Source organism: Prionailurus bengalensis, chromosome A3, assembly GCF_016509475.1.
Source record: "Prionailurus bengalensis isolate Pbe53 chromosome A3, Fcat_Pben_1.1_paternal_pri, whole genome shotgun sequence".
NCBI lineage: Eukaryota > Metazoa > Chordata > Mammalia > Carnivora > Felidae > Prionailurus > Prionailurus bengalensis.
Genome location: NC_057354.1, coordinates 49,790,396 through 49,817,593, shown reverse-complemented (window position 1 = coordinate 49,817,593; position 27,198 = coordinate 49,790,396). Strand labels below are relative to the sequence as shown.

The following is a 27,198-nucleotide window of genomic DNA, read 5'->3' as shown; positions in this document are numbered from 1 at the left end:
TAAGAACATCAGACTCCGGACCAAGGTCCTGGCCCAAGGATCACTAACCAGCCCATTTGACCCACGGGAGCCACTTGTGTGTGTGTTGGGGGGTGGGGCATGCGCCAGCCTGGCAGGGTGACTGGCTCACTCTCAAGGGTACACAAAGGGATTAATACTTTGACTTCAACCTATGAGATGCTGAAACGACCCAACTTTGGTGGTCCTCGGACCCACCTGCGCGCTTCTCTCCACCAGTCACATTCTGCGCTGGCTCCTTCCTATTGCAGACGGTTCCGGGAGCCACTGCCTGGGAGCCTGCGTCCCCCAACGCAAACAGGTCGCTGTTTTGTTCTGTTTTGTTTTTTCGTGCCGCAGCGCTCAGATCCTGAAGACCCACAAACTGAAACCAAAACATCCTGGCCTGATGCCCAGAGTCTGGACGGGAGCGAAGAGACGGGAGGGGGGCTGTGGCATCGCAGTCCCGCGAGAGCTGCGGCCCTCCCTTTCGTATGCATGCCCCAGCGCTTCTTCCTCCGCGGACCCCTTCTCAAAGGCCGGAGAAGAAAGGGTGGGACCCGGGCAGGTCCGGGAGAGAGGCAGGTCCCTACAGGACCCGGACCCCGAGAAGTGGGTGGTGGCCGGAGGGCGGAGACGGGGCGGGGCTCGCGGAGACACCAAAGGGCGCCCCCGGCTCTCAGCATCAGATCCTGGCTCAAGAGTGCCTCCGGGCGTCGGGCAAGATGGCTGCGCGCGGGCTGGGTCGCAGCTTGGGGAGACTCCTGGGCAGCCTGAGCTGGCGCTCCGGTCAGCCCGTGAGGCCGCTACGCGGGGTGAGCGCCCCCGCCGCAGCCGCAGCGCAGCCCGGCTCATACCAGGCGCAGATCGCACAGGCGGCCCGAGAGCCCGCCGCTTTCTGGGGGCAGCTGGCGCGGGACATGCTCGTGTGGGACACCCCCTATCACACCGTCTGGGATTGTGACTTCAGCAGCGGCAAGATCGGCTGGTTCCTGGGAGGCCAGTTAAACGTGTCTGGTGAGTGGGTTGCCGGGGACCCAGGGCGCCTTTAGCTCACGCGTCTCGAGGGGACGTGACAGAAACTGGCGGGCCCAGCCGTCCCCGGCCCGGCGCGTCAGGCCCCTCGGGAGGCCCTTTTTCCAGTCTTCTGCTAGTCGAGCTCTCAACTGTGGCGCCTCGTCATCCCCGCCCCCATCCTACCCAGCCCGGCAGGCTCCAACTGCCACTGCAACCCCACGCCCCGACTCCACCTTCCCGGCTTCCGCACGCACCTGTGGAGACCTCCGGGCATGAGCTTGAGTCGCCCAAAAGCTGGCCTTGTCCCAGCGTGGCTCCTGTCTCCACTGCCTCCAGAGTGAACTACTTGGTCCCACCGCACTGCGGAGCGCGCGCCTGCGGAGTTGCGGGCGAACTATGTGCCAGGCTGGGGTGTAGGGTATGGGGCGCAGAGGTGTCCGTCAGGACTTGCCCGCTCCTATCCCTGGGGGAGGCAAAAAACGATAAGTGTCTGACTTGTCACCGCCAGTTGCGGGGCCCAGCGACTTGCCTGAGGAGAAACTACCCATGTAAACAAACATAGGAGTGGAAGGCATTCGGGTAGGAACAAATCCTGAGCCAACAGTAGGAATCGGTTATTTCCTTGCTTCTGGGACTGTGGGTGGGAAGGATGGAATGGGTGTCTCCTAACTGACAGTTTCAGCTGCACCCGGAAGACCCACGACTTGCTTCAGACCTGGTGGTGATTGAGACCCCATTAACCAGTTTCGTATCTGCTGAGATTGAACCCGTTATAGTTTCATTAAGATTTGGGATTGGGAACACTGTGTTCCCATACCACAAGGGGAGAAGGTCCAGGAACTGGAGGCAGTAGTGGCCAGGCAGGGTAGGCCTGGTGTTGGTCTGCTGGGGCAGGATGGGACTTGCAGGCAGGTGCGGTGGTCAGAGGGGCTGCCTCCTGTCTGGGAATATGGAGTTAGATGGGCTCTGGGAGGTGTTTAAGAAAAGGGCCTTCAGGTCTTCACCGCAGGGCCATGCCAGGGTCTGAACTTGGAGGTTGGATCTGCTGTCTGGCACAGCTCCACCAAGTTTTTCTATTCAGAGCCTCAGTCTTCTCCTGTGCAAACTGGGGGTGATAATGCCCACCTGCTACTCTGGTTGTCAGGACAGAGTGCCAGAAAGTATGGACCAGTCCAGCATTTATTGGTGATCAATAGGTAGTAATGATTTTAACTTATTACATTCTGAAGTGGTCTTAAAATTATAGGTAGTGCCTGGCAATTATTTTTCGGCAAAGAAACTTAAGGGAACTTTGGACCATATATATATTTTTTCGTACTGTACATTACTTTGCTGGTTTAATCAAAATGAGTCACTTACTAGCTAAGTGTTTTCTCTAAAATTGAGTCAGCAACAAGTGTCCTTGAACTAAGTGGGAAAAAAAACCAAACCCTTAGGTTTGCAGAGTTGGTGGAATGTGCCTTTGAAGGGGAGGACAGTGACTTACAGAAGGAAGGTGCATAAAGTGCAGCTCCTTGAGGCTGCTTTTGGACGTGGAAGGCCTGAAGTGGGTGTAAACATTCATGGTTAGCTTGTGCGTACTTGCAGCCTCTTAGTCTTTGATAAGAGAGTGAGGATGGACCTTTTGGGGCAGGTACCTAGGGCCTGGTGAACCTCAGTCAGTCACGGCTGGGTGTGGTCAGCAGGAATTCTTCTGCCTCTTTTTCCTTCACTTATTTCTCCTTTATGGCTGCCTAGCCAGCAGCTGAGCTTCAGGAAACTGTTATGGAGAGAGACAGCTTTTTGCAGCTTCCTTCCTCCAGTGTGTATGCCCACCCATTCATCTGCCTGGGATATCTCTGTCCTTTGCCAGTGTCTGTAAATCACAGAGGTGACACTATGGAAGAGGATCAGGCCAGGCTATAGCTGCCCTGAGTACCATCTAGAGAGTTGTGGAAGGGGTGAGGGTGTTTTGGCCTGATCTGTCTGTGTGATAGCACAATGATGGCTTGTTCCAAAGGTGCATTGCTCTCAAAACTGCCATTACCCCTTCAGGGTACTAGCAACTGTACTAGCAGTTTTCAAAGTGTGGTCCCCAGACCAGCAGTATCAGCATCACCTGGGAACTGTTTAGAAACACAAGTTCTCAGACTCCATGCTAGACTGTCAGAATAAGAACCCCAGTGAGTGGGGCCCTGCCATAACAAGCCCTCCATGCACATTCAAGGTGGAGAACCACTGACCTATCAACCCCAAACCAGGGCAGATGAAGGCACTTTTGAAATGGGCAGGATTGGGATTAGTGTCCTGGAGATGACTCTGCTGAACGAACAAAAATGGTATATGAGTGATGCAGTACAGTTTAGTGGTCCTGGGTGTGTCTAGAATCACACCTAGGTTTGAGTCCTTACTTTCCCCTTACTGTTCTTCGTATGCATCTCCTCCTCTGTAAAGTACAGATAGTGTATAACCAAACTCTGTTCTAATTACTATTGTTGCATATCCACCACCCCACGTTTACTGGCGTAAGGTAGCAACCATTTTATTACTCTTGCAGATTCTGTGGCTCAGGGCTTTGGACAAGGCCTGTTGGGGATGACTTATTTCTGCTCCTGAAGGCTGTCTGGGCTGTTGCATCTGCCTTGTTTCTCAGTCCCAGGTCTGGGGCTTAGGCTGGGATGACTGCAGGCTGGGCTCAGCTGGAACTGTGGCCCAAAGCACCTACACAGGGCTTGTCACAGCATGTTGCTGGGCCTGGGGAATGCTGATGACCAGTGCCTCAGAGACCAAGCAGAAGCTGCTAGGCTTCTTCTGACCAGGAGGGAACAACCTGGGGACACCTGGGGCCGTGGTTAGCAGCAAGTGAGAAGTGAGAGACCTTGTACCCAATCACTGGCTTTTGTTATTTATTAATGAATCATGGGGAAGCCTGTGACCTTGAACTTGGCCTTCAGCAGTGTTACTGGGAATGACGTTTTCTGTTAAGACCATAGGAGTTTGCATTGGATCAGTCTTGGATAAGCGGGAAGCAGACTTGGGAAGACATGCTGGTGGCCGACATGGCTCTCAAAGTCCATCCTGGGGCTCTGGGATAGCTAGAGTGTCAGGTGGGGTCATGGTGTCAGAGGACCCCTGAGCAGGGCAGATAGAGTATCCAGCCTTCACTGATTTGCTTCTATTACATTTACATAAAACTGCTTTTCAAGTTTCTGTGGAAAGCCAAGACCTAAAACTGATTCTAAAAAAGATTCTTTTTTTAATTAAGTTTTTAATTTTAATTCCTATATAGTTAACATACAGTGTTATATTAGTTTCAGGTGTACAATATGGTGATTCAACAATTCTTTGTATTACTCAGTGCTCATCATGATAAGTGTACTCTTTAATCCCCATCACCTATTTCACCCATCCCCATACCCACTTACCCTCTGATATTTGCAAATGACATAGCCGATAAAGGGTTAGTATCTAAAAAGGATTCTTACCAGTCTTTGAAATTTGGCTCTGTCTTTTGCAGGGCTCAACAGATTAAGGTTTTTGCTCTGTGGCATATAAACTCAGGATGTCAGGAGATTGCAAATGCAGAACTGGAGGGTATGATGTGTGTTGGTTGCAAAACACACAACTAAATTCTGTTTTCTGAACACCAAATTCTGCATCAGATTTTTAAAAACTTTTTTATTGAACATTTTTTAAAATGTTTATTTACTTTTAAGAGAGACGAGTGCGAGCAGGGGAAAGACAGAGAGAGAGAGAGAGGGAGACACAGCGTCGGAAGCAGGCTCCAGGCTCTGAGCTGTCAGCACAGAGTCTGATGAGGGACTCGAACCCACGAACCGTGGGATTATGACCTGAGCCGAAGTTGGACGCTTAACTGACTGAGCCACCCAGGTGCCCCAATGAATCAGATTTTTTTTTTTTTTTAATATGAGTTTTCTTACTTTTAAGCAAGGGTGTAGAAAAACTATTTTTAATCCAGAGATTTCTGGATGCTTTTTGGAGCATGAGTTGCAGCTGTGGAAACCATTTTGCTATACTTTTCTCCTCTTTACAATTGCACCTCCCCTAATTCAGAAGACAGACACACTGAGAATGGAAGATGCTGCACTTCTGTGGTCCACTTTTCTGTCAATGGTTAAAGTAACTTTTCTGAAGTCTTTCAAGGAAGTCTAAATGAAAGTCTAACCCCAGGTCTTAGGAGGAATGTCCTCCTGAAGACACTGAATCCTTCCCAGTTGTCAGACGCACAACTTACTTTAAATAGCAGATGCTTCTGGAAAATTGGCAAATATAATTTATGACTGATGTAATCTCTTAAAATATGCCAGGGAGATTTCCTATTTAAAGAAAACCCATTGTGAATCCCTTTGTGAATATTAACTCCCTCATTTCTTTTGATTAAAAAATTGAATTTCCGTATGTGGGTTCACTTAAAGTTGGGGAGGGGGAGGGATGTACTTAAACATCTGACAAGAGTTCTTGAAAATCCCTACATAAGTGTGTGCCATCTTTATAATGGAAATGATAATCTTATTGTAATCTTTTTTAAAAAACACAGCTCAAGGGGCGCCTGGGTGGCTCAGTCAGTTAAGCAGCTGGCTTAGGCTCAGGTCATGATCTTATAGCTTGAAGGCTCATGGGTTTGAGCCCTGAGTTGGGCTCTGTGCTGACAGCTCAGAGCCTGGAGCCTGCTTCCAATTCTGTGTCTCTCTCTCTCTGCCTCTCCCCTGCTCATGCTCCATCTCTCTCTCTCTCTCTCTCAAAAATAAATAAACATTAAAAAAAAATTAAAAAAAAAAACACAACTCAAAACCCATGAACCACCAGCAGGCTTTGCTTATCTGTTTGCAGAGTAGTGTCAGGCCTGAGTTGTAGATTTGTACTTAGGAACATCTCTTCTCATCTCATCCTCATGACACCAGTGTGAGGTGGTTGGCCTTCCCATTGTACAGATGTGGAAATGAAGGCTGCAACTTAAGCACAGTGATGAACAGTACAGAAACCACGCCAATACCATAGGGCATACATTCTGCCCAGGAGACGAACCACAAATCAATAAGTGAGAAAATCCACACTGGGGTAACTTGCTCAAGATTTTTCTACCCGCTAAGGAGAGAATTATGATAGCGCCCTTCCACCCCAACCCCATGATAAATGAATCTTAGGCACATGGTCCCTGTCCTCAGGGACTTGTGACCCAGATGGGGGAGGATTTTGCAGAGTTAGCATTATGTCCCAGAGTGGAGACCACTGGGCAGGTAAGTAAACATTAAATGGTGTGAGCCATGGAGTGACAGGGAGGGAGAGGTCACTGTGTGCTAGGATATTGGAAAAGGCTTTTAGTAGGAGGTGGTGTTTGAGCTGAGCCTTAAATTGACTAAGTCCTTGCCCACTTGTTCTTGGAAATGGAATTTTCTTGTCCCACTGTCCAGTTCTTTTGGTAGAAGCTTTGTTTTTAAATGTGGAGAAGGGGGGAGTGCTTGGGTGGCTCAGTTGGCGTTTGACTCTTGATTTTTGCTCAGGTCATGATCGTAGGGGTGTGGGATCAAGCCCTATGTTGGACTCCACACTCAGCATGGAGTCGGCTTAAGATTCTCTCTCTCTCTCTCTCTCTCTCTCTCTCTCCCTCCCTCCCTCCCTCCCTCCCTCTCTTTCTCTGCCCCTTCCCCTGCCTCAGATAAAAAAATTAAATGTGAAGAAAGAATTTCCTTTCTTTCACTCCCATCCCCCTTCTTTCTTTTCCTCCCTGCAATGAAGGCAATAGCAGGAACCATAAACATGTGTTAAAAGCCAACACATACATGGCATTTTAGGACCACTATCATCTCAGACCCTGAGCTGTGCTTTGTGTATGTGTTTGTGTCATCTGAGCATCATCCAGGGCAGCTGTGGAGGGTGCTTCTCTTGGGACACAGCAGAACCATCTGACCCCATGCAGGAAACCCTCAAATGGCCTTTAATTCCTACCTTCTCTCTGAATCAGGAGCCATTACCCCCATGATGGATTAGGAAAGCAAGATTTAAATTAGATAAGCAAAGCACTGTCTGTGGTTAGTGAGTGGTTGGACAGGGTCCAGATACCAGAGCATGGGTTTTTTCACATGACTCCAGGCTGCCATCCAGCAAAGGTCTGGCCAGATGTCTTACAGAGAGTCTTATTTTTAAAAAAATTTTTAATGTTTATTTATTTTTTAGAGAGAGACACAGAATGTGAGTGGGGGAGGGGAAGAGAGCAGGAGACATAGAATATGAAGCAGGCTCTAGGCTCCGTGCTGTTAGCACAGAGCCCGGTGTGGGGCTTGATCTCATGAACTGTAACATCATGACCTGAGCTGAAGTTGGACACTTAACCGAATGAGCCACCCAGGTGCCCTGAATCTTTAATTACTCCTGTCCCCAAAGGGAAAAGAAAGGCCCCCCTGCCCACCCATCCCAAATCTAGAATAGATTGTGTGTAGATGTATGCATTCACATCTATCTGCTGGGGCAGGGTCCTGAACCAGCAGCAGCAGCAGCAGCAGCAAGTGGGATCTTCCTAGAGGTGAAGATGTTCATGCCCACCCAGACCTGCTCGTTCAGAGACTCAGGGTGAGGCCTCACCATCTCTGTGCTAACAAGCCCTCTGGGAGTTCTGGAGGATTCAGAAGTGCTAGTTTAGATTAGAAAGAGACTCTGAGGGATAAGGCCACAAAGACAAGAGGTCTGTTCTTTCCCTAAGGGTGGAGCTAACCTGGTGTCCTTTAGACTCCAGTGTTACCCTCCAGCCTGAGGACTTGAATGGTCTGTCCATCATTCCGAGCTATGGTACTTCTTTGCTCTGTGCTATGGGTTAGGCTGCACAGGTACAAATATTGACAGGACATAGGGTCCCAGCCTACAGAGGGGCAGCAAGTGTAAACATCTCAGGAAAAGTTAGAGGGAGGCATGAGGTCCACAGGATGTGAAGTGCTTAGTGAGAGTGGGAACATGTAGGCCAAGACCTGCGCGAGTGTGGGCACCAGGTGAAAGGAAGCAGTGGGGACAATGGGACAGTGTCCCCCAGGCAAGGAGAAACAGCACAAAGGCCCAGAAGCAGGAAGGAGCTCACCAGACTCAACATGGCCAGCAGTGAGAGGTAGATCATGCGCAGCCTTGGCGGATGCTTGTTGAACACTCCCTGTGTGCAGGGAAGGCATGTAGGGGATACTGCACCTGGGGCTCAGTGCTTACCTGCCTGGATTCCTGCCATCCATAAGCCCCAGGAAGATGGGGATACATGGCTGCTCTCACTGGCCACTCATCCACACCCTGGATTCCCAGTGTCCATCCTGTGGCAGATATTTCTCCTCTACTTTTTGCAGCTCTTCCTTTTTGCTTGGTATAAACCAGGTGCAGGATGCCCTGCTGGGGTCTGAGGCTGTGAGGGTCTTGGCTTGAAGCTGGGCCATCACTCATGGGATGAGACGTATATCCTGGTTCCCTGGCTGCTGTGGGAACAAGCAATGCTGGGAGATGAATCCTGGGTGAGGCGTCATGTGTGGTTTGTGGCCTTTTCCACTGTGGCCTTGGACAGGTCACTAGACCACCCAGAGCACCTGGTGACTGTTTTCTAGGCTACACCTGAGCTGCCCACTTTTCAGGGTGACACAAAGGGTCAAACTCAGAGTGGGAGAAGGTATTTTAGAGCAGGCTTCTTGGTTCGGTGTGCACACATCTCAGGGGGTCTTCTGTGGGGCATGTTTGGTGTGAGGCTTAGAGTTTGCTCTTATAACTAGCTCCCCTGTGATGCCTGGAACAGCCAGGGGCCAGTGAGCACTCATGTGCACATGGGAGCAGCCCCCTCCTCCCGCTGGACCACCCATCCCCACACAGTGCACAGCTGTAACCCAGTCTGTGGATTCTCAGCTGGGCACTTTCAGGTTTGTTGTGACCTTCCCAGGGTCACTTCTTCCTGATTCATCACTTAAATCCTTCAGGGCCCGGAAGCATGGGTGGAGGGTGGGGTGATGAGCTGGTGTTGGGGGGTGGGGAAGTGGGGGGTATGAGTGAGAAAGGGTAAGTCCCTCCTGGGGAGGGGGCAGTCACTGCTTTAGTTCCTAGGTGAGGATGTGGCCTCATCTGCTGATTGTTCGAGAGAAGCCAGAAATCTGTGGTTTTGTGTGAAAACTCTTGATTTCTAAATTTTGGACTAATTGACACCCCCCCCACACACACACCCACATACACACACTGAGGTCAGGCTTCTTGTGCAAACCCAGATTTTGCTACCAATCTCCTCAGTTTGACTTCTTTTTGCATTTTCTATCTGCTGTTTTTTCCCTCTCTCTTTTTTTTAATGTTTATTTATTTTTGAGAGAGGGAGAGAGAGAGAGAGGGAGAGAGGGAGAGGGGCAGAGAGAGAGGGAGACACAGAATCTGAAGCAGGTTCCAGGCTCTGAGCTGTCAGCACAAAGCCTGACGCGGCACTCGAACCGATGAACTGTGAGATCATGACCTGAACCGAAGTTGGACACTTAACCGACTGAGCCACCCAGGCACCCCTCTACCTGCTATTTTTATGCAGATAGAATCTGCTATTCTTCTCTTTTGTTTTTCTAGTAATTTAAAGAACTTTCCTGCATCAGTAAGTACTAATAGTATTAATAATTTTTCCAGATGACCTCTATCTTTGTTTATTAAATTTTTTGAGGTATAACTTGTATACCTGTTAGGAGTCAGAAAGTTCAAATGAAAATTTGTTTAATGTTTATTTATTTTTGAAAGAGAGAGGGAGAGAGATAGAGCATGCACACATGCGGGTGCAAGGGAGGGGCAGAAAGAGAGGGAGACAGAGAATCCCAAGCAAGCTCTGTACTGTCAGTGCAGAGCCCCATGTGGGGCTCAAACCCATGAACTGTTGAGATCATGACCTAAGCTGAAATCAAGAGTTAACTGACTGAGCCACCCAGGTAGCCCTGAAATTTTTTTATTATAAGAGTAAATGATAGATAAAATAACCCAAGAAGGAGAAAATGTAATTCAGATGCACATGCAGCTAAAGTATGTAAATATTTTCGTGTGGGTTCACCCTGTCAAGAATTATGGGAATCACATGATCTTTTATGAGCATCGGCTCCAATAACTTTTGTCAGAACAGTTACTTCAGCAAGAAATATTTATTAAAGTCCCTGTAGTTCACTGCATGGTATTATCAGTTGATAACAGTACCTTGCATTCATATAATAGCACTTCAACATTCAGTCTTTGTATTTGATCCCAATTATAGTCTTGTGAGTTAAACATGGTAGATAATGCATATCCCATTTATATGGGATGATTTGGAATTGGAGAAGATAAGTAACTGCACTCAAAAGAAAAAAAAAATATATATATATGCCTGAACACTGGGGTGACCCTGAAGACCAGGTTGGCAGAGGCCTGCTGGCCCCAAAAGCTGTTTGTGGTTTTTGTTTTTTCTGCTGAAGGAGAAGTGAGTAATGAAAATCTGGCTGTGAGGGCTGATAGGAAAGAGCGCCTGCATGAACCAGGCAGATCGAAGCTCACCTTGAAATCAAGAGTACTGAACAGGATGTTAGCAAATGAACCTGATCTTACTAATCTTCAGGTTTACAGTAAATCGTCAGAACTGATTTTCTGTTTTTGCGGGCAGTCATGTGATCTGAGCTTGGGTAACAGAGGGGGCGGGAAGCAGAACCTTCCGGAAAATAAGCATGACATTTCTCCATCATTTCATCACATGGAGTAGAGGCTTGTTTGTAGGGTACTAGCTGGACATCTGAGAAGGGATATTGATCCTTGTCTTGGGTCGCACCTCCAGCAGACTCCAGAGCTTTCTGCATGAACTGTATACTGAATCGGGCGGCTTGTTTGCATTAAGCATTCTTTCCAGCATCTCAGGTTACAGTGCTCAGCCCCAGCTGCATGTTAGAACTACCCAGGGAGCCTTGAAAACCATGGAGCTAATTGGGTCAGGGTCCCTGGGGGTGACCTGGGTGACACCCATGTGTGGCCAGGGTTGGGCCCACAGAGATGAAGTGCCTGCTTCAGAGTAGTCACAAGAGATCGCCCTGCACATGTGAAATCCTATTTGTGTACTGGTAGTTTCATTTTGCAGGCTCTGACAAATCACCTTTCCTGCAAGGAGGTAGAATACTTGCTTTTGAGGATGGTAGGGTCCACCTCAGTGGAGAGTAGCCCAAGCCACAGCAAACCAAACCCTCCCCTTATCCAACTTTAAAAGCACCAAGTGTAACATCTGTAAAACCTGTTTTTGTGCAGTCAACTGCTTGGATCAGCATGTTCAGAAGTCCCCAGAGAGCGTCGCTTTGATCTGGGAGCGGGACGAGCCTGGAACTGAAGTGAGGATCACCTACAGGTATTGTGTATCCCCTGACAGCATCTCAGTGCCCAGCAGGGTCTCCTGGGCCTTTACATGTGTGTCTGTGGTACACACCAGCCCCAAACACTTTTGATGGGCTGTTTATAGGAGCAAGATTGCCCAGCCTGGGGGAGGGCTGCCCTTGTTCACCTCAGCAATACTTGGTGCTGTTAGGTTCCCACAAAAAGAACTGGGTCTTTGGACACAAATATGACAAATGTTCAAGGCATGGGGAGGCTTTTGCCACAGTGCTGTGTGCTTCTGTCTGGTTCTGAGCAGGAGGTCATCTGAGTATCAAGGGGCATGTTTCAGCTTTGGAAATGTTCTCTGGTCCCAGGAAAGTAAACATGAATGCAAACTGAAAAAAATACATGCTGGAATTAACAAATGAGTCTAATTAGCATCTTTCTCCCAGTGCTCTGAGAGTGGCACCATAAATAAGATCAAGTCATTTCAAGAGGGATCCTCCCGACATCTTTAGATAAGTGTTCCACACGTTCCATGTGTCAAGCACCTTTCGGGATGTTGTGTGCATGTTGAGGGTTTGAAGGAACCCCGTGTCCAGGAATAGTAACCTGGCTTCCTAAAGCACTGCCTCCTTCTGGAACTGCCTTGCTCAGGGATCTCTGTGGTCAGTCACTGCAGGGCATTGGTTTCCCCTTCCAAGGGGTAAGCCCCCCTCTGCTTAAGCCTAAAGTTACCTTTACAATGCTATCTCAGACCCACTGTGAATCTAAGTCATATGACCTTTATCACTACGCACCCTTCACCATCAACTAGTGATCACTCTCCTTGTGGGCAGCTTGTGGCTTTTCTCATCCAATCATTCAACAAGTTTCACTGAGTGCCATTGTATCTGTCAGGACAGGCTGGGGTATATTGTAGTAACAAACAGTCCCCAAATACATGGTAGCATGTGGCTGGATGGCCACTTTAGACTGAATAGTCTGAGAAGGTGACATTGGAGCTGAGGTCTTGTTGCCAAGAAGGAGTAGCCAAGATTGGGGGGAGAATTCTCAGGCCCACCCGGGACTCTTAATAAGCACAGGTGTCCAGGAAACACCTGTGGCTGGGGCAGTAGGAGCGAGGGGGGCATGGTAGAAGGAGTGTTCAGGGAAGGAGGGGGCCTGAGAGCGGCAATAACTCCCCTGCCACTTCGGTGACTTGGGGACTACTGGGCACCCCTAGTTTTCTGTTTGTTTCTCAGACTCAGGTTTTATCACAGACCAAATTCATCAAACCTGGTAAGAGTGTACTCATTGACTTTTGGATGCAGCAAAGTGATGTTTGTTAATCTGCTGCAGCTCCTGGTGGGCACCACCTTACCATCCCCCAACCTCAACAACCCTCAGCTGTCCCAGCTTTTACCAGTGCCTGCATTGTTTGCTGACCTGTCTCTCCATGAGCCTGTACAGATAAACCTCTTGCCTCCATGCAGCCCACCGGCCAGCAGCATTGCCCCCTGGGAGCCTTGGGCCCCATGCTGACAACTGAGGCAGAGCCCCAGGCCCCTATGCACACTTGAGTTTGAGGAACACTGCTCTAACAAACAAACTGGCTTCATTGTTCATTACTATTATTGGCCCAGCTTGATTAATGTGTGATTCTTTAGTAAAAGATTAAGACTGTGGGTGGGGGTAGAAGGGCTTACCAACTGGTTGTTGGAGATAAGCTGGCCCAGTGATGAACCATTTTCCCTTTGTCACTGCCTCAGGTGTGCCTGGACTCCAAGGATACCCCCTTAACTGGACACCCCCCATCCACACTGAGTTAATGGTCAGCAGTGTTAAGTGATCCGAGAGCTGGGCTTGGTCTGGCCTGCTGAGATGTGTGGTTACATGTAAGCTATGGGGGAATTTTCAGGACTGCAGCCAGTGTGTTAAATCTCAGTTCAGTTGCACCAAAGCAGTCCCAGGCAAGGGACATGCTTATGAGTACAGGCAAAGTATTTATTATTCTCTTTCTAAAAATAAACAGACTTAGCTTGAAATGGTTTTATAAACCTTATCTGGACTTAGTACCAGATGACTGTTTCTAGTTGCTGTTTGAGTAAGTGTGTGTTTGAGTAAGTGTTTGAGTAAGTGTGTGTACAGGTTGTTTATAATTCCAGCTAGTTTTTGAGAGATATGGGTTAATTATTCTCCTGGTCATTTTAGGTTTTTGACATGAGGTTTTCTTTCTCCCTGTTCAGAGGAAAGCCACTTAGACATTGGTGCTGGATGTCCTGCCAGCATATAAACTGCCACTAAAATAAAGTGCTCTCCTGCCCAGCGTCTCATGTAGTGGCAGCCAAGGTGACTTTGTCGGCATGAAGACCAAGTTCCAGACTTGGAGCCCTAGCTCTTTCAAGAAACTCTGTGGGGCTGGGGTTCTCAGAGGCTGTGTGCTGGGGACCACACCCACCTTGTCTGGTTGGAAGTTGTGGGTGGCCACTCCAAACTCTTCCCCCACTGTGACCTCAGACACAGAAGGTAGCAGGTTGATGAGTCCAGGACTCACCCCTGGGACAAGCACTGTGGCCTTTGCTCTGGACATGGAGGAATTTGCAATCTGCCATTCTGAAGCTGCCTCCTACTGGCTGGGTGATCTTGTGAAGCTCTGTAATCTCCCATCTGTAGGATGGGTTAATTGTGATAACCAAAGTGATTGTAGGCATGGGGAAGTGACAAAATGTGTTGGAGGTTAAAGTAGTACTTATTAAATGAACATGGTGATGATTATGGTAGCTGCTACTATTTATCAAGTACTTCCTGGGTTCCAGAACTGTTTTAAGCATTGTAGCTAAGTTATTTTAAGTACCACCGCCTAATTACATAGGAATTATTATTGTTCTTATTGTTACTTCCAACATTTTATTATGGAAAATTTCATAATTTGAAATTTTTCAAGTAGTGCACCTACTGTCTCCCTACCACCTAGATTCTACCCTTAACATTTTACAATGCTTGTTTTTATCACATGTAATTTATATATCCATCCCTCCATGGGTCAGTCCATCTTATTTTTTGGATACATTTCATAGTAAGTTGAAGACATTAACATACGTCCCCTGAGCAATTTGATGGCATGATATTAACTACAGTTAATTGTGTGTTTATTTTCTATTTTTTGCTGTGAGGTTTATATACAACAAAATGCACAAGTGTGCGTTTGCTGAGTTTTGATCAATGTATATACCTGTATAACCCAAACCCCTATGAGATACATAACAAAGAGCACTGTCCCAGAGGATTCCCATGGCCTTTCTCAGTCACCATCCCTACCCTCCTGAAGCAACCGCTGTTCTGATTTTTTTTCCCAAATAGGTTGTCAAAGCTTTATCTTACAGATAAGGAGGAGACTCAGAGAGAGGAGTTGATCTGTCCTGGGGCAGCAAGGTCAGAGTGGTGAAGCCATGTCCCATCCATCACCTACCTCAGCCATGATCAGCAGTCTCACTGGGGCCCGATGATGGAGTCTCTCAAATGGGCTGATGCGGAGCCTCTGCCTGGGGTTTAGCTCACAGGGAATGGTCACTAACTTGTCTCATTCCTTGGGAGCCCAGAATCTCTCCCTTCTGTGACTGCTAAAGTTTTTTGAGGAAGCATGCTCCTGGAGAATCATTGTAGAGCTTGTAATGGGCGCAAGTGACACCTCCACCCTGCTTACCAGAATCTTCACTATTCATCACATGTCTGGGCAGACACACACATGGTACACTTACACACGTACATTTTGAGTGTGCTTATTCTCCAGGTGCGTTTCTACAACCTGCTTTCTCTTTGTGCTTGGGATCTGTCCTGGAACGTTCTCTTGGGTGGCAGGTAGGGTCCTGCCACCTGTTCTGGGAGCTGTGCCCAGAGTTGCCTGTGTGTGGACTCTGCTATTCTGAATACTGGCACATATTTGTAATCTCACCTCCCTCGGGTGGGGAAGGCCTGGCAGGATTGGCTTTGGGAATCTTGGGGAGGCCCTGTGTCCTCACCTGCCCCATCAGTTCCTTCCCTCTGCGACCAGCTGGCACCGGTTCTAAGGCGTACCCTGCCAGATTGACCAGGAAGCTGCAGGAATGTGCTCAGCAGTGCAGGTGGGCCCTGGGATGGCAATGGGGCTCTGGGAGGAGACGAGATAATCAGCATGGTTCTGTTGAGCTCCCTTCTTTAGAGGTGTGACACTTTTTTCCTGCAGGGAAGTGAGGGAGCAGGAATGCTTTGCTTGGCAGGGATCAGCCTGGGATGGTCTGTGCACATCTCCCAGAGAAGAAGGCAGACTGTGACTTTAGGCTGGAGCCAGAGCCAGAGGGCTGCCCCAGCCCACCTTCTAGCCTGCCTCTCTGCCCAGAGAGATGTGTTCAGAGCCAGTTGGAGGAAGCTTTTCTATCGTAGTGAACCAGCAGACTTCAGACCCTGGGCCCCTTCTGCATCCCCTGAGGCTGGGCCTGTGGGCTTGAGGCCTCCGAGGGCAGGGACTTCAGAGGCCAGCTGGGGCACAGATAAGCTGGGTGGCTCCTTGAGGCTGTGTAGCCAAATAGCACTCTAGGCACTGCTCCTTTCAACTGTCCACGTGTCCTTTTCTAGCATAGTGCCTTTTTAGAAGATTGTCCTTCACCTGTAGTTCAAGTGACAGATTCTAGAGGTCCCTGGGGATGAGGATGTGGAGAAAAACAAACTCCTCAGGAAGTTGGTGGTGAGGTAGATTATGAGGCTTCAAGATTACTGTCTGCCTGGAGCCTGGAGGTCTGGACTAGGGATTTCTGAAGCTGGGGATGGACGAGGGCATAGAGTGGAGCAAACTGAGGTCCTGTGGCTGGTCCCAGACTGTGGGGTATACGTGGGTGCCCTGAAACAGAGGTGACAGCAGGATGTGGGTGTCTTACGTAGAGTATTTACCAAGGCTTAGCTCATCTTTTGTCTGAGTTCTCCAAAAAGAGGTCTGAACTTGAACTCGAGCCCAGAGCTTAAGAATTTTAGCCCTGGCCAGTTCTGTGACCTTGAAGCCTGTCACTCTGGGCCTCAGTGGGCCCAGCTATAAAATGAGGGACCAGATAAGACCTGCACTATTCCAACACCGGCAGGTGTGGTTCAGTGTGGTGGTCACGACCAACATAGTTCAATAGAGCTGGACGTCCACAGGCTTCACCAAAAAGGGTAGGTGTTGTCTTGGGTGTGCCCACAACATGAACTGAGTATAGTTTTCACTGTGGGTCAGGGCCCTGGAAGGGGTGATTTCTATGGCTGTTCCATCTTCTTACTGGTAGCAGATGTACACAGTGAGGAACCCCTGTCCAGAGGAGTGAAGGGGATGTCAGGCCTCCTTCTACCCTGCCTGCCTCAGAACCCCTGGATGGACACTGAGGAGACGGCTTTCTTCCCAGACATGGTGGGCAGACACTGGGTGTTATTGAGACTACACAGCCTTGTGCCTAATGTGGAGGGCCCACAGAGAATACAAGATGGGGCCCACAGGGAATACTCTTTCTGGGGCAGCTAGACCAACACACATAGAGCTGTGGGGCAGGTCTGCAGTTTGGAGGCACCTCCTGCACAGGCTTCTTTGTTTCCTTGGCCCTGTTTGTGACAGAAAGGAGGGTCCCTCTGGATTCCAGCAGTAGGAAGTAGGACTCCAGCATGGACACCAGGTTGGAGAAGGCTTTGGGGAAGTTCTGAGGAGGGCTGGGTTTTGAGAGGCACAAGAGGGGGCAGTGTGATGATGAAGACAGAGAAACAATGGCAGGTGAGGGCACTGTAGGGTGAAGTGGCCAGGGAGGGTGGAGGTGGATGGACCCTGTGCTCCGTGCCTGCTCTGTCCTCTGGCTGTGTATGACCTTGAGCAAGTCATTCTACCATTCTGACCCTCTGTCTCCTCATCTGCAAAATGGAAACATCCTTCTCCTCTGCTGGGTATCTGAGTGTGGAGCATGGGGAACAAAAGCCCAGAACAGTGTCTGGGATGATGAGGATTTCAGATTTGATGATGGAAAGGCATGGAATGGCCCTGTGGGGTGGCGTTTTCAGAGTGAGGACTTCACCTCGGGAGGACAATCTCTAGTCAGCTAAAAGGCAGCCCCTTCTCCTTCTTGTGGGCCCAACCCTTGCTGCTTGCTCTTCTCCTTGCCCCCAAATTAATTACTTAAATGAGCAAACTCCTTTGTTAAAATATTAGGGCAGTTGAAGGGGAGGATCCTTAATGGGCATAATGAGGTTGATGGGTTAGGTGCTTTGGGGTAAAACAGCCCTGTGATTAGTGAAGTTTCCCATGGCACGGGCCATCTGTCACACAGAGCAAAGTCAGTTTGCTCAGTGGGCTCCCCTGGATATGGGGAGGAGAGGCCAGAGGCCCTGGGCTCATGTGCTGTGTCCTGGCTTCCCTGACTAAGAGGAGGGAGGTGCCCTCGGCACACTCTTTCCCCTGCTGACCTCTGAGTAACTCTGATTGCAAAACTTGGTCGGGAATCCGCATGCTGACTGCCAGGATCTGGTAGAAACCCTGGGTCACTTGGATTGTGTACTTATCTTTCCTTAAGACTTTGGCTCCAGATGTTGAAACTGAGAAGGGTTTTGAATCTTTCTATACATGATCACTTATTGTTCTTGTTCTTCTTTTGAACCAGCTAAGTCTCTTGGAATTTCATATTTTAGAATGCCAAATCTTGGGACTACAGCAGGAATATTGTACCCTGAGAGTGTCTATCTTCATGGCTAGGGAAACCTCCTTGATGGGGACCCTTCTGAGAATTCTCTGGGGCAAACAGTGGCAGAGGTTTACTTCTGGGAGCACACTTAAGCAAATGCCTCCCTTGGAGCTGGATTCCTCTTCTGCATGCAGGGACTATTGGGGGATGGTTGGGTTGTGGGAGGTGGAGGGGCACAACCTGGTGAGGGCATGGTGCAGGCCCTGCGATGGGAGTGGACGGGGGAGCACACACCTGAAGGGTGGGAGGGAGTCAAGCTCTGGGGTGGGGAAGGGGCTTGATGCATGTTCCTGAGGAGTGGGGACAGTTTGGGGAGGCGTCTTCTAAGACTAGGTGTTGTCGTTTCTGACTTTTTTCCTTTCTGCTTCTGGAGGCTCAAGACAGTGGGATGAGCCTGACTTGCAGCTTCACTGTGGGTGGCCGTGTGGTGTCACATGGCCCTTCCCCATGTTGGTTTCCATCAGGGCAGCACCCTGGGCACAGAGGGCAGTGGTTGAACCTCCTCACCTGTCCAGAAGTGCACATCGAGGGGGCTGCATCTTCATTTCTGCCCCCTTTCCCTCCCAGTGCCCATTTCCTCTCATGCTAGGCGGATACAGAAGGAAGGGGTCACAATGAGGTTAGACATACTGTCCAATGTAGAGTTGAAAATCGATGCGCAGCTAGAAGGGAGTGGGCCCCTGGCTGGCTGGGCCCCTGGGGAAGGTGACGAAGCATGGCCCTCACTGCTGGGGGGCACATATGGCACTGCACTTGGCCCAGTCCCCAGCGCTGTGGCCCCTGCAGTGCTGGCTTCTGGGCACCCAGTCTGGGGCAGGGCTGAGAGGAGGGCAAAGTGGGTAGGTGGCACGTGGGTGTGCCCTGGGGGGTCCCTTCCCATGCTCAGCCCAGTGTCCAGTCTCCAGTGTCTGCCAGGCTGGATCCTTCTGTCCATGGCCTGCCTGGAACAAAGGGCACCAAGAACAACTCCTGGGAATATTCCTGGTGACTGGGAATGGGGTGTCCAGGCCTCCATCCTCCAAAAGTCACGTCTGACCCTGCTGTCTGGGGGTAGCCCCTGGCTGATTGGACAGGAACTCACACTGATGATCTTAGCTCACATTCATGGTCATCCTTGGTTTTAAAGTCCAGGACCTGAGGTCCCAGTGAGCTTCCAGGATCCTCAAGCTTACCCACCTGGAAAGGTCAGAAATGGGGTTTGAGTTCAGCTTTGTCTGGCTCTAGCTGACGTACTGAGGAATCTGAGTCTTCTTTCTCCATCCTGAGAGAGGAGGTGACAGTGTAAAGGGGCCTCTGGCTGCTCTGCTATACTAACTTGGTGACAGGCTGGACTCCTGGTGGTTCCTGGTGGTTCCTGGTGGTATGTGCAGAGAGGGTGAGCTCTGCTGACAATAGCCTTTTACTGACCAGGACCCTGTGTTCCCAGCATCTGCCCCCACCCCCTGCTTAAGCACACGTTCATTAAGTGCTAACATCAGCTGGCGATGAGGAGGCTTGTCAGTGCCAGCATGCTCTGGGTGGCCTTGAAGAGGGACAAGGGTCAGCTACAGAAGAAGGCGGGGCTAAGGGCTGTCGAGTCCTGCCGTGACTGTGGGACAGTGAGGGGCAGGAAGCAAAGTGTGTGAGGGGTGCTCTGGGCCTTGGAATACCTTAGAGGCAAGGGTGGGGGATGCCATGGGTGCCGGGGGAGGGTGACAGAGTGACAGATGGGTGCTGTCAGAACAGGGGCTGCCTGGTCTGGCACTCTCTTACCCTTCACTCTTTGTCCTGGGCCTCCCGTGGCTGTCTTGGACCTATTCTTCCTCCTGGCCCTGCCCAAGACTGTCTTGCACCTCATCTGAATGTGGTAACAGCAGTGGGTCAGGTTTGAATGAGAGGCTTGACAATTTTCCATCAACAAATCCATGTAAACTTCCTCTGAGAGGGCTGGAGTGAGGTTTCTGAGCCTTTGGCAGATAAGGTGACTCATTTGGGCCAGCATATCCCCATTCTCCCTGCTGGTTTTGTTTGGATGAAGTCTTGGGGACACAAGCTTTGACTGAGTTAATGTGGCAACAAGGACATGGAATTTGGAAGAGGGCATGTAGGGTCCTATCAGATGCAGACATCTTCAGAAATTCCGTGTGGTCTCCACACCTCAGTGATGTATCATTCTGGTATCATCTAAAGCAGTGATTTCCAGCTCAGGGTGTGCCTGACTCCCCTGAGGAGGTTTCCAACAATAAAGACCCAGCCCTGCTTGAGCCCTGCCGAGTCAGGATCTCCTAGGGGTGTCTGGGAACTTTATTTGAAAATACATCTCTGGTTATACAGCTGCTGGCACCCATCATAGGGAACATATCTGTTAGGATTCAGCTGTAGAAAAGGGAAGTCAGTGTCACTCTTTTAAGCAGAGAGGGAGCTTACACAGAGTGCTTACAAAGCCTTTGGGCTGACTCTAGGCCTCACCCTCTGGCACAATCAGAATGGACTCAGGAGACCCCGCAGGCACTGCTGAGTGCTCAAAACACACCACTGTGGCTCTTGTCCGGGGCCAGGAAACCACCATTTTGATGGCTCAGCTGCTCAGTTTTCTCTTGACATCTTTGTAGCTAGTGGAATCTCTCCAGGAAAACCCCAGCATCTCCCAAACTGCAGCAAAACAGCAGCCCACACTGCAATTGCTCCCCATGTGCAGCTACCAGGTGCAGCCTGAGTCCTACACAGAATTCCAGATGAGAGGTGTCTGAGGTGGCAGGTGCGTCCTGAGGAGGCTGGAACAGATGCCGAGTGAGAGAAAGGCATGGTGACTGCAGGCAGGTCTAGTCCAGCATGGGTTTTTGGACCCTGATTCTGTTCGATTCCTGTGCAGTTGAATGTAACAGTATGAGGACCGGGCCTATAACCGCCCAGATCCCAGGCCACTCAGTTGGGTCCTGGTGGTCCTTCCTCCTGGTGCAGGTGAACAAACCCTCTGAGTCACTCCTGTGTGTGCCACAGCAGTTCAAGGTCTGCTCTAATAGGTTCTGATCTTAACCCTGTCACTCACTTAATCCTTTCACCAAGGTAGGCCTGGCTAGATATGGATTCATAGCAGAATAGGCCATTTTCCAAAAGGGCAGTATTCTATCCTCACATTATAAACCTGTTAGTTTTCTGGGCTTTATGACTAAACTGTGGGACAGTTTTCCAGTCTAGTGTTCTACTTGAGGAGGTCTTTGGCATGTTACCAGCTGGTGCAAATGGGGGCACTTTTGTGGGCCTCCAAAAGGGTGCCCCTCAGAAGGGGTGTGCAGCCAGCATCCTGGGGCAGGTGCCTTTGAACAGGGCTGAGCTGAGCAGCCATCTGCAGGGACCCTGGTGACAGGGTTGCTGTGGAGTATATGTGCACAGTAGGGGGAAAGCCTCAGAAAGACCAATTTCTGAACTTACACAGAATGCAGTGCCTTAAACTCAGGGTCAGAGAGACTGTGGCCTGAAAAAGGAGCTGGCTTGAGTGGAAGAAAGAGTGTGCATTTTGCTCCTCCCTTTCCTTCCAAATGAATATTTAAATTTCTATTAGCAATTATTTGCTTATTATTAAATGCATGATTATTAATGAGTTAAATAAGCAAACAACAATTACTGCTTTTATGAAAGAAACAGTTGAAGTAACCTTTACGGACAGCCTCCATGGGGGTCACAGGGAGCTTTTGGGGTGTTGAGGGCTCATGAGGTGAGTTCTGGTGTCACAGGGGCTCCCCCTCCTGGCCCCTTGCTCAGTTGGTCAGTAAATCGTGTTGGTAGCTGGAAATCTTTCATGGGGGGAATATTCACACCACAATAATTGGCAAATGCTATTATAAATCAGGGCTTCCCCCCGCCCCACCGAGATAATTTGTTATTAAACATTTGGCAGCACAATAGTATGTTTCATGGACCCCTTATTCTTTTTTTTTAATGTTCATTTATTTTTTGAGAGAGACAAAGACAGAGAGACAGAGCATGAGATCATGACCTGAGCTGAAGTTGGTGTCCCAGACTCCCTGTTCTTTTTAGCAGTTTCTCCAAGCTGCTACCAAGAGGCCGGAAAGGCACCCTGGACCTGAGGCAGTCGTACCAAATTCTTGCAGCCTCCAGATTGCCACCAGTGCGGCTGTGTCTTCTTGCATACTTTACTCTGCATGCTAACTTGGAATGTTCTGCGGACTCACAGTAATGCCTGGAAATAGAGGAACCCCTGGGTCCTGTCTGGTCTGGAAGTGTCGGCGTGAGCTCTGCTGCCCTGTGTCCTGTTGCCCTTGCTGTCCAGGCAGCAATGTGGAAAGAGCTGCCACACCACACGTGGGACATGTAAGCCTGGAGTGGGACCTGAAAAACATCCTGTGGCTTTTGTTCTTTTTAAACCAGGGAAAAGGGAATGTTTTTAGAAAGTTAAAACTTCATTCTGTTCCAGATTCCACCAGGGAAAAGAAATACTTCTGTGACTTTCCCTGGGAGTAAACACGCCTGGCCGGCCAGTGGGTGAATGTCCTGCCAGGGCGCCAGCTGTTTTCTGGGCTGGTGGCCAGGACTGGAGTCCACCAGCACAGTCTTGACCGGGGCTGCTAGCCTGGCATCCGGCTCCCTCAGTTTTGTGAACTAGGCTTTGGGTCTGGAAAGGAAAGAACTCCTTTTCCGGAGACAAGACTTGGCTGGAGGCCAAGCATTGAGGTCTGAGGGGAAATCAGGCGTTAATTAGGACAGAAATTTTTTTCAAGTGTGACTGTTACCTCCATTCCACAGGGGTTTGTCTAGAGGCCGACTGCATGTCGGGTTGTGTCAGAGCAGGAGAGAAAGACTTAGGGTGAACGCTTCAACCTAGATATGCCTAGCAAGGAATACCCTTGGGCAGGTGGTCCTGAATGCAGAGCCAAACACAGAATCATGAAGGAAAAGTACACCCCACCCCCATCCCCATCCTCTCTCTTGTTCTCCTCTATCCTAATTACAAGAAAGCCTCCATGTAACTACAGTGAGCTGGCTTTGAACACTGCTCTTATTAATTTTCCTTTTGAACAAGGTCAGCCTCAAGTTTAAAGTTTTTAGTTTATTCTTAAAAATAATTTATGTTAAAAAATAAACTACCTCCCCCAAATGTTACATAAATAACAATAGAGTTGGCAGATAGCAGAAATTATGAAATTTGGGAAGCTTTGCCATGGAAAACAAGCTGTCCTGATGCTGAAGGCTATGGTGGGGTGGGGGGAAACTGCTTAAAAGCAGGACCCTCGGAACCACGCCAGGTTCAAATCCAGCCCTGACCCCTTCAGGAAGTCAGTTAAGTTCTGTTTGCTTCAGCTTCTTTATCCAAGAGATGGAAGGGGGGTGGTGGTGATGGCAGCTCATACCCATGAGCTGTTGTGAGGGGTAAATGCGTGTGTGCAGTCAGAGCAGTCCTAGGCACTGGACATTCACTGAATAGCTGTTACTGTTGTTCCATGGGAAGAAAATGTGAATGGGGGGATTGATAGGCAGGAGGGAGGTATCCTGGATGCCAACATATGGGGGTTGGGGAGGGAACTAGAAGGTAGTCATGGTTGGCCTGGAGAGGAGGTTCCTTGTATTCACAATAGGCGACAGGTGTTGCTGGAGAAGGTGGGGCAGCTAGTGGAGATGGTGGAGACACAGTAGGTGACAGACAGGTGGGGTGCTCAGAGCATGGCACCTCCAGCCTCTCAGAACCAAGGCCAAGGGCTGAGTGCCTGTGACCTGCAGGACATAGGCAGTTCCAACTGTGCATGACACATGCTTCTCAAATCCACTGACCCCCTCAAGATGAAGCCTTCCTGTTGCCACCTGCTGTGAGGGTACAGAACAGATGGGCTATGCAGATGAGGGCTTCAACACAAGGCATTCAAATATCCTTGAGTCTCTTTCATCCTGAGCTAATGACACCATGACTGACACAAAACCAAACTGGGATTTTTATTCTTTCTCCTGAGAAGAAGCATGGGGGTACCCATTTCTATTAAGGAATCACTGATTTACACTGAGTTTCTTTTTCTGCCGTAATTATAGCTACTGTTTATAGAATGCCTTTAAATGTGCATGAGACTTCATATTTGGTCCTTCTCTTCATCTTTTGGGGCTGCTGTAACAAAACACCACATCCTGGGTGTCTTATAAACAACAGAAACTTATTTCTCACAGTGTGGAGCCTGGAAGTCCAAGATCAAGGCACCAGCATGGTTGCATTCTGCAGAGGGCCCTCTTCCTGGATGATAGCCATTGTCCTCTCACATTGTTCCTGTGGGAAAGGGCAAGGGAGCTCTGTGGGATCTCTTCTGTGAGAGCATTGACCCCACTCCTGAGGGCACCCTCATGATCCAATCACCTCATGACCCCATGCCCCAGCTCGTAAACCGTCATCTTTGGGGTTAGGATTTCCATGTATGAATCTGGGGACACACACATCAGACCACAGCAGTCCTCACAGATACCTTGGTAATGAGTCCTGTTATTAGGCTGTTGTCTAGATGAGACAGTCAAGGCCCCAAGTGTATAGGGAGCTGGGGTGGGAACCCGTTTCTGATCAGATGTAGTTTGACTTCTGATGAGACACTGTCCTGAGATATTAGCTCCCCAAATCCAGTACTTTCCATAAACTACAGCATAGCCTCGAGAAAAATACACTTGTTTGCCAAACACTTGTTTCTGTAGAAAACATGCAGCTGTAGTGACCCCAGGTTCACTGGTTGACCTAGTGTTACCAGTGGCAATTCAGCTATTATTTCTTGAAAACTCTGTGTCTGGGGCCTTCCTTGGCAAATAGCAGCTTCAACAATTTTTCATCTTTAAGTGTGGCTACTGTTTTATATTCCACTGCAGCTTTTCTTTGCTAAAGGTCATGGTCATGAAGACAAATGATTATGTATAAGAAATATCAATCTTGGTTTATGAACGTATTTAGCCCATTTCCTGGGTGTCTATTCTCCCAGTGGTAGTGAGTGGCAGAGTGACCAAATTTTATCACCATTAAATCAGATTTAGCGGCTACAGTAGGGGTCTGCGCAGAGGAAGGAGTTTGTTCCTAGAGCTGGTTCTGAGATTCATGAGCCATCTCCATGCCCCATCTGGCCCTCCAGGCAAACCCTGTATGAGGAAGGGATCCTCATGCTTTCTTCTCATTCTCTTTCTTCTCTTACTATCCCATCTTCCTGAAATAGCTTGCTGAAGAGAATATCGAACTGCAGAGAAGCAAGATGAATGTCCTTTCAAGTTCTGCATCTAGACCCTGGAGTTGGCCCCTCCTCTGTCGGCACCAGGCTTGCTGGGGAGCAGGGACTATGAAGTACTTTGTGTCTGTCACAAGTCTTACATTCACAATATTGACATAATTGCCTGGGTTTATTTCCCTTATTGGCATAAGAAAATGAAGAGAAAAGTAGCTGTGGGTAGTTTATCAGTGGGAGTAGTCCTTCCCATTTGCTGTCAAAGGGATAGGACATCCTGCCAGTGTGACACTGATGTGATGGCCAGCCTCACCTTTTCTAGCACAGAGAGACAGAAGGCGTCTGCAGAGTGGACAGGTGCTCATGATAAGACCACAGGCCCAAGTTGTCCTACATATGCCAGAGTTCTCATCATTTCTCACTTATCTGCTGTTCTTACTGATTCAACAAACATTTATTGAGCGCCTCCTATGAACTAGGCTCAGCTCTAGGCACGGAGAAGAAGGCAATATCCCCTAAATCCTTACCCAAGTAGAGCTTGTACTTAGTGGGGCAGATGGACAATGAAGGTGGTAAGTATCTATTTAATGAACACTAAGAGCCAGAGTACTTATAGGAAGTGAGCAAATCATGCATTCCTAATTTGTTTATTTCTTAAATACAAGACGCACACACACACACACAGCTTTTCTTACTTCCCTGGATTGGGAAATGGCTAGGAGGGAAAGATACTTTCAGATAGTAGCCATGAAAAAACAGCTTTAATTAGAATATAGATAAATAAATAAATATCAGTGTATTTCTTCCTTGGTTTCTTCTGAACTCTGTTTCCAGCTGTGTCCTGTTTTGGACTGAGTTGGGCCAGGGAGCCTTTATCCCTGCTGACAAGTGTCATGTTGTTTACAAATACTTGAGGCCAGATTATGTCTTTAGCATTATATAAACATTATTCTCTGCTCATGTTTAACAGTTGGCTATAGAATGTCTCCTCCCATTTCCCAAGGTCAGTCAGCGTTTTGCTGGTAGTAAGCACCGTGAAAACCATGCCAAATTTATGTATTTGTGCACATTATTTCCATATGTCCACATTGAAGGTTTGGCCTTGAGGAGTCTACATTGCAGATAAACTTAGATATCTTGCTCAGTACCTGACAAACAAATGTTACTTTTCCCTTTGCACTTGAAAATATAACTAACTCACTTCAGTGAGATCATTTCTCAGAAAGCTGTATGTTGCCGTCCCTTGGAAAGACGCTGTAGGCACAAGGAAGCCAGTATTTCCTGCAGTGACATCCCAAAGCACCAGCCTCTGAGTGGCTGCTTTATCTTTTTGGTACAGAAATAGTAGCATTTTAGTTTGTGGGAGTCTTTGAGAAGTCACAAATGTCCAAGAACATGCTTTTGAACAGGTTTTGAGTACGTAGAATGACAGGATCACTCAAATGACATTGATTTTTTAATGACTTGAAGACCCAGGTTTGCTGATCATATTTTCCAATGGTACAAGTGTGGAGGAATTAATGTGCTCTTAATTTATATTATTAAATGTAGAGTTGAGGTTAAGGGTCTGGGTACCCATATTCTTCACTGAACAGACACCATGGGAATGTAGGGGTCCATTTGGTAACCTGGAGGTATATCTACAGAGAGTAAGTGGGGTCATGGATGGCTGAATAAAAGAACTGGGAGAAGACAGGCTTCTTGGGGTGGGGGTATTGAAGAATTTGAAGGGGTGTTATTGAATGACAAATTAGATTTATTCTGGGTAGCTTTAAAGGGCTGAGCCAAGACTGATGGTTGGAATTTGAATGGCTACAAAACTTAGTCCAATTTTAGGAAGACTCTTTCTCTAGTAAAATGACAAAGCAAGAAGCAGCCTGGTGAGATGGTGACCTCCAGCAGTATGATACTGAAACAGAGGCTGGGCCACTGTGGGCAAGAGTATGGTAATGAGATTTCTGGACCCCAGGGAGGCTGTACCATCTGACCTTCAAGAAGCCCTTTGA

At 48.7% G+C, this 27,198-nt stretch overlaps 1 protein-coding gene across 2 annotated transcripts in view; it reads left to right on the top strand.

The window, feature by feature from the left end:
• Nucleotides 1-100: 100 nt before the first annotated feature.
• The window catches only part of ACSS1 (acyl-CoA synthetase short chain family member 1), a 67,655-nt gene continuing 40,557 nt past the window's right edge, over nt 101-27,198 (top strand). The window contains exons 1-2 of one of the 2 annotated variants that reach the window (XM_043603024.1): nt 101-1,014; nt 11,251-11,347. In XM_043603024.1, the coding sequence (XP_043458959.1) occupies nt 492-1,014; nt 11,251-11,347 (620 nt within the window). In that variant the 5' untranslated portion in view covers nt 101-491. The remainder of the gene's footprint in view (nt 1,015-11,250; nt 11,348-27,198) is intronic. The other variant, XM_043603023.1, reaches the window with a different exon arrangement.